At 48.3% G+C, this 10,303-nt stretch overlaps 1 protein-coding gene across 1 annotated transcript; it reads right to left on the reverse strand.

Annotated features, from left to right (window-relative positions):
• Positions 1-6,554: 6,554 nt before the first annotated feature.
• On the reverse strand, positions 6,555-10,257 carry PPP1R3E (protein phosphatase 1 regulatory subunit 3E). Its single transcript, XM_040227258.1, has 3 exons — positions 9,823-10,257; positions 7,258-9,521; positions 6,555-6,968 (listed from the first exon to the last, which is right to left on the reverse strand). The coding sequence occupies exons 1-2, from the start codon at positions 10,237-10,239 to the stop codon at positions 9,099-9,101; spliced, it is 840 nt and encodes a 279-aa protein (XP_040083192.1). The 5' UTR covers positions 10,240-10,257; the 3' UTR covers positions 6,555-6,968; positions 7,258-9,098.
• Positions 10,258-10,303: the final 46 nt, after the last annotated feature.

Genomic DNA, 10,303 nt, shown 5'->3' on the forward strand with positions numbered 1-10,303 from the left:
GTCTAGCCCAGCCCTGCTCCAGCGAGTTGGAGGCGGGGCGGATGGGTGGGGTGGGCTCCAGGGGTGGTGCCAAGGTGGCCCGAGTTTTGATTGGTGGGCGCAGGTAGGCGGGCCCTCGCGGAACGGGCTGGGCCGGCCATTGGCTGAGTGGGTCTCGGTTGAAGTCGGCTATTGGGTGCGTGGGCCTCAGCCGGGATGCCTATTGGCTACATGGGACAGGGAAGATGTCCCCCCCGGGCTAGGATGTCGTGAACAGTACCCCCTCCCACCCTCGCCTTGTGGGCGTCGGATCTTCGGGGGTTCGCTGGGCAATGTTCCTCCTGGAATTCCCCAAGAAATTCAAAGCAGTTTGAACTGTCCAAACCGCCTACAACTACTCCCCATTTGTTTCCTCCGGAAGGAAGACGTTTTCAGTATCCCTTTGCCAGCTTCGTACAGGAGACAAGCGTTCCCAGCCTAGGGTCAAACCGCCGTCAGCAGCGTCAACTGTAAACGAAGCGCCTAGAGCAACCGTTAACTTGTTCTAGAGATGGATCAAGTGTCTTGCTGCTAAGTCGCTTCAGTCGTGTCCGACTCTGTGCGACCCCATAGACGGCGGCAGCCCACCAGGCTTCCCCGTCCCTGGGATTCTTCAGGCAAGAACACTGGAGTGGGTTGCCATTTCCTTCTCCAATGCATGAGAGTGAAAAGTGAAAGTGAAGTTGCTCAGTCGTGTCCGACTCTTAGCGACCCCATGGACTGCAGCCCACCAGGCTCCTCCGTCCATGGGATTTTCCAAGCAAAAGAGTACTGGAGTTGGGTGCCATTGCCTTCAAGTGTCTTGGCCACCCAGAAAAATGAGGATCCTAGCAGCCTGGCACCTTCCGCCGCTTCCCGGGTCCAGTTGTCACCAGATAGGTGTTCTCAAATATGAAGTTCTAGAGGGGGTCACCTCATTAGGTATTGCCAGCCCCCCTCAGGCCCTTCCTCTGCCCTAGTAAAGACTACCTGGAGTTGTGCCTCATGTTGGGGGGGGGGCCTTGGTTTTGCTGTCAAGAAAGGGATTATAATAAAACGGGCTTTCCAACGACTCAGTATTCCACACATTCCAAAATTCTAGGCCAAACGTTTGTATAGTTAGGATTCTCAGTCTTCTGACCAAAACTTGGGAACAATACTTTCTGAAATGACTCTTCTGTTCTCATGATAATCTTCTCTTGTTTATTTAGGTCACAATAGCTTATATACTTACAATAATTTATTATGCCCTGTATTCCACAGATCTCGCCACTCCCCATATACCCCGTAAAAAGTCAACCATCATAACTGATACTTCTGATTCTTCATTGCTCCACACTAAGGTCTAAAGCTCTTTAAAGGTTGCCAAGCATGGAAATGTATCTCTAATTCAGCTTTTTCTGTTGACTCTGCATTTGCCCCTTCCTCTCTTCTCTCAATACATTTGGTAACAATCCCAAGTCCTAAGAGCCATGCCCTTCAAACTAGTATCCCTTAAAAGCATGATAGGAGTAAGCAACAGAAATAATCTTCTCAGCTTTAGAGTTAGAAACTTTTGATCACTTAGGATTTAAGCCAAGGCCAGTGCTATATACAGACCTAACTCAAGGCTTATTATAATAACCCCAGTGGTTTGTATGTAAGGAAGAAAGGGAAAAGTGAAACATTTTAGGCAGTGACAACCCTCAGCTGTCAATGGAGAGCTCATTCTTTTAATCCAAACAATGAGGCTGGATATTGAGTGGGAAGAACTCAGTTTGTTTGGCTAGAAGGCCAGGCAGGAACTGTGAAAATTTAGTGGCTGCTCCTGGGGGGGTTAAGTCAGTCCTTCTGGGCATCACAGATCATGGGCTAGGAATTATGAAATGTAGACAACTCAGTCACATTTGTCTCAGAAGGATACACACTCCCAAGTCAGGGGTATGCAGAAGAGTCAAAGACTCAAGATTTAAGAGAAGAAGAATCCAAGGAAAGAAATTCCTGTGCCCTGTTTCTGGAAAGCAGGCTGAAGACTCCCTCTTTTATGTGGGTTTCACCCTTACACGTAAGAAGATGATGGAGTGGACTGGAGTAGGGGAGTGGAAGAGAGGAAGAGGTCCAGACTTGACATTATCAGAGAAGGAAGTTAGCAAGTCAGTGATCATCCCAGCAATTCCAGGAACTAGTGCTGAAGAATGTGGACCTACCACGTCATCCTCAGTCTTTAGTGAAAACTCCCTCCCCCTTTGCATGGCCTACTAACATTAGCAGGGCTGACCAGATATACAATTACCCAATAGCTAAGGAAGCTGGGATTTCTTTGGAAGGAATGAGGCTAAAGCTGAAACTCCAGTACTTTGGCCACCTCATGTGAAGAGTTGACTCATTGAAAAAGACTCTGATGCTGGGAGGGGTTGGGGGGAGGAGGAGAAGGGGACAACAGAGGATGAGATGGCTGGATGGCATCACTGACTCGATGGATGTGATTCTGAGTGAACTCCAGGAGTTGGTGATGGACAGGGAGGCCTGGCGTGCTGCGATTCATGGGGTCGCAAAGAGTCGGACACGACTGAGCAACTGAACTGAATTGAACTGAATTGAAGGAAGATGGAGGAAGTTAAGACTCCTCTTTTGCACAGATCTCTTCCAAAGCACTGGAAGAGTCTCGGCAAAGTGTTAATATGTTTTTGTAGAATTAAAAAAAAATTCAAACTGCAGTTGGTCAAGATCGATGTCTCTTTCTGACTTCCCCTCTATCACCCTTCTCTTTTTGTCCAGTGGCAATGAAGAGGCCGTGGGCATTTTGGGATTGACTAATGAAGTTGAGTTGGGAATACATTTAGTTTGGGTTTAGGAGTTACACATCCATCTGTGGTTTGCAGTTACTTCTTTGAACAGTTAATAGTATTTATAAAGTTATGGGCTGAACTGTGTCCCCCTAAAATTCCTGTTAAAGTCCTAACTCCCAGTACCTCAGAATGTAGCCATATTTGGAAATAAGGTCTATTCGGAGGTAATTAAAATAAGGTCTTTAGGGTAAGTCAATTCAGTATAACTGCTGTCCTTATAATAAGACGGAATTTGGACTCAGACATGCAGGTAGGTCAGACCATATGAAGACATAGTGAGAAGATGACTATCCACAAGCCAAGAGAGAGGAACCTCAGAATGGAATCAACCCTGCCAACGTCTGGATCTCAGGCTTCTAGCCTCAAAACCGTGAGAAAATTTCCATATTATAAGTGACCCAGTCTAAGTATTTTGTTATGGCAGCTCTAACAAACCAATATACAGCTTCCAGGAATACTACTAATGTCAACAATTCAGGGTTATGTTATTCATTATTACAAAATTTGAAAATGCTCCAAAATCTTACACCACATATACTAAAGAAATTTGGTAGGGTTTTCCCAAGTTTGACAAAAATCCTACCCCCCAATTATGTGAACATAATTGTTCACTTACAAGGTGTGAAGGTTAAATTCTTTTTAATTATCAAAAAAAATTTTTTTTAAGTGATCATGGTGATAGAATTACCTCTTTATGGAAAAATTATATGTAATCATATTAAAAGATTGATATCAAAGAGTGTGCAGCCAAAAACAAAATTGTAGGGAAAAATATTTAGGTTTGCCACATAGGTAACTTTTAAATTTTGTTTTTCTTGATTTTGTGATTTTTATCAGCTTTTTAAAAATTATGATTTTTATATTTTTTCTCATCCTGAAATATATTCACTCTTGTGTCTTATGTATTTTGTTTTTCTTGAAAAAAGAGTCCATAAGTTGTGTGCTTCAGACAACCCAAAACTTGGATCTGTCCCTGGGAATGAAATGGATATGGTGAGTTTCTGCCCCATTTAGGGCAACCCTGCTCTAGTGTTCTATGCTCTGTCCTGAGAAACACTGGAGGGGAGAGCTGACCGATCACAGCTGCCAAGTATGGAGGACTTAGGATAGCAAAAGCTGCAATAAAGAAGTTTGCAGAAGAAAGATTTCAGACAAACCTATTACCAAACTAAGATGTGACAAGTCTAGAAAGACATTAGGGCCATGGAGCAACCCTAGGCAATAAGCCATGGAGGGAACCCCTGGAAAGCCCTCAATTACCTCTCCTTGGGTGTCTGCTCCTCATGCCGATTCTACCCTTCAGCATATCTGGTTTCAGTTACAACATGTTCTAAAGAGTGGGTACTCTGCAGTGACATCACAACTTGGCCATTATGATGTAATGTCATGGCATCTGATTATTCTAGGGCTAGGGCTTCCCTATAAGGAATGTCCTTTCATTACTTTGAGGGTCATTGGACTCTTTCATCATTCAGGTGATGTGGGAGTCAATACGGTTTTAGAACTCAGTCTTTTTCAAGGTTACTTCCCTTTAATATCTATTTCTGTGTCTTCATTTAGTAATAGACAAAGGTCCTTGCTTTTCCTCTCTATCATGCTTCTTGTTCTTTTGTTTTAGGGTTACCCTTGACAAAGGGGCTTTGATCTTCCCTCCACTGCCTAAGGAGCAGAATGCAATTTAGATGATCCCTTAAGAAGAGCACCCCACCAAAGGGGAAACCTTTTACCTGAGCTATTCCCTTTAATGCAGCAGCAACTGGTTCTGGGTACAGGGTAGAGGGGAGCTAAGCCCCAGGCCTGGTAACTTTCTCTACCACTGCCCAAAATGGTAGTGTCATACAATAGGGGTGTCTCATAACAGGGCTGCCCAACTCCTCCATTATCTCCTTCCCATCTCAAGAAATGAGATGGCCAAGCAATGAGGGGTGAGAGGGAGGAAGAAATCTTGCCTCTGGGTCTCTTGCCACCCTCAGCCCCCCCAAAATAATACTTCTCAACATCTTATACTTTCTTTTCAAATTTCAACTTTATTTCAAATATGAGGTCTTTTATCCAAAAGGGAGGGCAGTTGCATGAGTAAGCTGAAATGAGGCACAATACCAGCAGGTATGGGGTCCAGAGTACCAAGCTGCACTGTGAAGGAGGTCGGGAGGTTCAGGGAGGGTCTGGTGAGAACAGTGGTTTAGGGGGATTCACAGAACACACTTTTATTTCCTCTCTAGGTTAGCTATTCAATGGGTAGATTATCTAGTAGTTTCTTTGTTTTAGCAACTTCACTGTTCTTCAGCAACATCACTGAAACAAGTGCCAAGGCTAATGACATACTAGTCCTTTTGTTTCTCTTTCTGCCTGAATGCAGTAGGGAATGGAAACTAGAAGCAGAAAATGAAACACTTCTGATATATCCCTTGCCAAGAAAAATCATGGGTCTGTTCCCGTGGAGAGAGGACTCTTCGGTAGCCTGGGAATAGAATGTGGTCAGGAGGCTAGCCTGGGAATAGAATGTGGTCAGGAGGCTAGCCTGGGAATAGAATGTGGTCAGGAGGCTTGGGTTTAAGTCCCATCTGCAGTTGTACTAACAAATTCTCTAACCCTGCTGGGGTCCCTTCTCATCTCTGGACCTGTGTCCTCATCTCTAGAGGAATCTAGACCCAATGATCTCTAAAGACAAGCCTTTTCAGGTCTCTGAATTCTGTGATCTCTGGATTGCCAAGATCCAGAGAAGCTCCAGAGAAACATAGGAGTTAGAAGAAAGGAAATGTGGGATGAGATTGGAAAGCTGAGTTAGGGCTTATTAAGAAGAGAAATGATGAGCTACATTCATAAAGGAAAACAAAGGAACAGGAAGAGTATGTAGGAAGGACATCTGAGGTCTGGATGAGAGGAAAGGGCAAGAGTGTTCCTGCTGTATTGCTTCAAGGACCCAGCCTGTGCCCATGGTACAGGTTTCTCATATGGTACTTCCCAGTCCATGGCTGACAGGTTATTCCATCAACTGCTCCTGTTTGTAGTCATCAGGCTTTACAGGAAAGTCCTGTGCCTAACACATGACACACCTCTAAAGATTCTGCCAAATTCCTAGTGTTTCTCATGTCAGATTTGATTTGACCTGCAGCTTCCCACCTTCCCACCGCTACCCTGTGGCAACTCTGTATGGAAAAACCACAAGACTCATGTCTTGGCTCTATACAGCTGAGAATAGAGGAATGGGTGAACAATGGTAATTCTTAGAGATAAAGCTCAAGAACAATGAATTCTCTTTGGTTCCCTGACCCCAAATCCATTTGCATTTATCCCCTTAGTATTACTCGCGCTCCAGGAGACCAACCATCCAGCAGACGATCCAGCAATTAGCCTGTTCATGAACCCTTCCAGTGCAAATTTTAAGGAACTGGGCAATTCAAGGCTAGAGTCGGGCGCGGGTAGTGGGGGGTGGTAAGAAGGTGCACAGCACGCCAACAGGTGTGGACTACCTAGGGCCAGAAGAGAATCCCAGTGTATGGGAAGGCTGGAGTTCACATGGGTTCCTAAATTCTCCAGCAGGCAGGCGAAGTGGTTCCTTGCTGATCACAGGGTCACAGAAAGCAGCAGCAAGCTTCTGGAAGGAGCAGATGAAGCTTGGGACCTTCAGTGCTTTGCCTTTCCCAAGCCAGTTAGGGAGGCTGGGAAGGCAGAGCACAATTAGAAACTGGTCTTTTCCTAGTATAAGATATGTGGCAAGGGTTTCTGTTTTTTTTTTTTTAATTGCAAGGTTTTAATTTTGTTTTTGAAGGAAAATATTATGACATCATGCTTATGCACAGAGGCTCTGGAGATCTGCGTTCACAGCCCTAGCTCTGCCATTTACTAGTTGTGTGATCTTGAATAAATTACTGAACTTTTCTGAACTGTTTTCTCTCTCAAACAAGAATAACATTACTCAATTCATAGGGTTGAGGATGATAATGCATGCAAGGCACCAGATTTTAGTGGATAAATAAGTAAATGTGGGCTCTTGAGATTGCTAAATACACGGTCATGCATATACAATAAGCAACCCTCCCGCTCCATTATCCTCTCTTGGGGTCTTCACTGGTGACTAAAAAGTGCATTGCTTGGTGGCTTCCAGTACACTTTCTCTCTTCACTCTGCTGGAACTCTGACCTGAAGGTGATCCACAAGATACATAAAATTCTTTGTTTTCTTTATCAGATAAGGATGACATTTAAATGGGCATTTGAGTGACTCGGGGTTTCTCTTTTAACCTTTTTTTTTTTCTTTAAAGAATTACGGTTTTGGAGAGGAGGGGCATGATAAACAAGCCCCATACTCTATTCTGAATGCATGTATGGGCACATGTGTGTCTACCTTCTCTCACTGAGTGGTAAAAGGGGAATCCAAAAATTTTTGAGAAATCAGTAACAGAAAGAAATGGGTTTGGGCAGCTGGTTACCTGGGAGCTCCATGTTCATCTGTAGCATCAGGAACTGCTTCTTCTCCCTTCTAGAAGACTGTCAAGAAGGAGCCTGAGAGAGGAAAGTGGACCAACCATGGTCTTGGAGAAAAGGAAGCAGGTTCTCCACTCCTTCTGGAGGGAGAAGGAATAGCAGAGATCAACAAGGATGAAGAGGGAGGCAGATGGAACTAGAGGAAATGAAGGTAAATACCCTACATGCTACAAGAAAATGAAAATGGTGAGAGGGGTAGAAGGAAAGAGAAGAGCTTAGAAACAGGGTGAAAGGAGCGAAAAAACAAACACCCAGCAGAGGTTAACCAGGAGACATAAGGCATGAATGTAAAATGGGTACGAGAGTCCAGCTTTCCCATTCACTTGCTCAGGGTATGGAAGAGACTGCTATCTTCTGGCACCATTTAATTTTCAAGCTGCTCTGTTTCTTTATTTGAAATGTTTTCCATTTCTCATACCAATAACCCTTTAACCTCAAGAAAGTCACCAACACTGTTTCATCTTAGGGGCTCCCAAGCATCATTTTCCCCGATAGAGGCACCTCCCCCAAGCTGTCTCATAGCACCCAGGCTGGAAGTCTGTGGGGCAAAAGCAAAAAGCAAGGGGGCAGAGGATGAGCTGTGGTTTGAAAGAGGCCCTGGAATACCTTGAGACTGCAGGCTTGGTTATGGGATGTTTCCTGGGCTCTAGAACATGTCTCAAAAACTGGAGGACCGTTCTCAGGCCCAACCAGATGCTTGGGGTGCTGTGTGTTCTGAACTGTAAGCACTCCAACTGCAGGCTGGAGAATGTGGCTTCTAATCCACACTCTGCCCCTCACAGATCATACAATGTTAGAGCAAGAAGGGGCCTAAGAGATCAACTAATCCAAATGCAGTTTCTCAAGGAAGAAACTGGGGCCCAGAGAGGTGAAGTAACTTGCCCAAAGTTATCCAGCTAGTCAGTGATTTCCTTTTCTTCTCAGGCAGAAAGAGTCCTGTGTTTCGCTTGTCCCTTGACAAATACAGTCCATAAAGTGCTTAGAGGTCATTAGAAGGCACCCAGAACGGTAAGGCTGGCGTTTTTCTGGAAGCTCCTGATCGAACTCACCCCTTAGGCACCAGATTATTTAGCTACAAGGCTTGGAGTTGGTTTTGCTTTCATTTTCATCCCCAGGGCTGCCGCTGGAGGAAGGAGCTCTGACTGTTACCTGCCATCACTCCCCAGCCAGTCAGCAGAGACTGAATCCAGGGACTGCAGGGGTGACAAGGGAATCCTGTCATTAATGCCGGGGGCTGGGGAGCAATGGCCAAATTCCTGGGACTTAAGCAAGGTAATTATGGCTGAGTTAAAGCTAGGACAACAGGGCTGTGGGACCTGGGGTGGCAAAGACCAGTAAGAGGGAGTGAACCAGTAATCTAAATGATTTCAACTGCGGTATGTCTCTAGTTTACGTAAAATACCTCCTGAGTATCAAAGAGGTGTCCTGAACCTTTGACTACATAGGCCTGACCCACCTACTCACTTTCTCCCAGTACCCACGCACGGAAGAGAACGTCACCATCGTCCTTTTGCTTTTTTTCTGATATTCCAGCACCCCTTCCGTCTCCCTTTTCTATGATATGGGTTCATCCACTCACATCCACCCCAGTCTCCTCGGCTTTCTTTAAGTCCACGCACTCCCTACACCCCTTTGGTTTCTCCCACTCTCCTCGCCCTCCCTGACTTGACTCCTTAGGACAGCTCCCCGCCAATCTCGGTTTCTCCCATTCCTCCCAGGCAAATGTTTGGGATCTCCCAACCCTCCTGGTGCCTTTGATTTTTTTCCGCCGTCGGCAGCCTGCGTCTCAGATAAAGTGGATCCAGCCCAGGGGCTCCGGGTTTCCGCCACTGCCCGGGTGCTCTGGCCCACGCAGAGCATAGTCACGGCCGCCGTTGTTATCCCAGAACTCGCGGCCCGTCACGCGGTAGCGCAGGGCGAAGAGCAGGGAACCTCCAATGGGTGGCGCCGGTAGGCGGAAAGAGAAGCGGTCGGCGCGCGGAGGGGGCGGGGCCGGGCCGGCATAGGCGGCGGGCGCCTCTCGTTGGCTCCGCCAGCCGTCTGCACTCCAGCGCACGCTCACGCGCTTCTCGTAGGCCAGGTCCAGCACACGCGCGCTCCCGGCCACGCCCAGCGGGCCCGCCTCGACGCGTTCCAGGCAGATGCGCTGGGCCTGCAAGCGGGCGGCGAAACCGGGTTCGCTCGCCGGCTCCAGGGCGGCGCGCGCCTCCTGTAGGGAAAGGAGGAGCTGGGAAGAGGGAGCCGGGGGAAGGAGAGGGGCGGGGGGGAAACGGGGGCGGGGTCAGGGCGAGGCACTGGACCAATCGGAGGCCGACCCTGGCGTCGGGGCAGTCGGGGGTAGCAGGGAGAGTGGCCTAGGGAACTCGCCAAAGGGAACCCCAAAGTGGGTGAGCGAGAGCAAGCCCAGGGTTGGGGATGGAGATGGATGCTTCTAGGTAAATCCACTCCCACACGTCCGCCGAGGCCAAGCTGAGGAAGTCCTGGGGAAGCGGAGTGCCTCTGCCGCCTACCTGGAGGCCTCGGGCGCGGGGCTGGCACGGCGCGAAGTGGCGGAGGGCGTCCCTCTGCAGCTGGATCTGCACGTGGCGGGGCACCCGGGGCAGCTCTCCCGGGCGGAAGCGGCGCACGGCTGCCAGCTCCAGCCCCAGCGCGTCAGCGAAACGCACTCTCTTACGGGTATCGGGACTGTGGTTGCGGAGCGCCCGAGTCCCGCCGCCTCCGGCGGGCGCAGAACGAGCCCGGCGCCCCCGACTCGGACCTGGAGCTCGGGATCGGGCCCCGAGACGCGTCCCTCCCTCACTTGGTTCCTCCTGTGGCTCCTCCTCGAGGCTGGGCCGCTGGCTGAGGTAGTAGGCGCGCTCTGTCAGCGAGGCGATGAAGCTCAGGTTGCGGGGGATGTCGGTGCGGGGGTGCCGCTCGCGAGACATGGCAACCCCCGCCCAGGCGGGACCCTCCGGCGGCGCCGGCGCGCTGCCCTCCTTTCCTAGCTCT

Source organism: Oryx dammah, unplaced genomic scaffold (assembly GCF_014754425.2).
Source record: "Oryx dammah isolate SB20612 unplaced genomic scaffold, SCBI_Odam_1.1 HiC_scaffold_26, whole genome shotgun sequence".
In the NCBI taxonomy this organism is placed as follows: Eukaryota; Metazoa; Chordata; class Mammalia; order Artiodactyla; family Bovidae; genus Oryx; species Oryx dammah.

What these genes read in the sequence shown, in the direction of transcription:
- PPP1R3E (XM_040227258.1), bottom strand. Translation starts at nt 10,239, where the DNA reads ATGTCTCGCGAGCGGCACCCCCGCACCGACATCCCCCGCAACCTGAGC. An exon ending in CCCGCGCCCGAGGCCTCCAG is followed by an intron (nt 9,522 to 9,822) that starts GTAGGCGGCAGA and finishes CTTTCCCTACAG; the next exon opens with GAGGCGCGCGCCGCCCTGGA.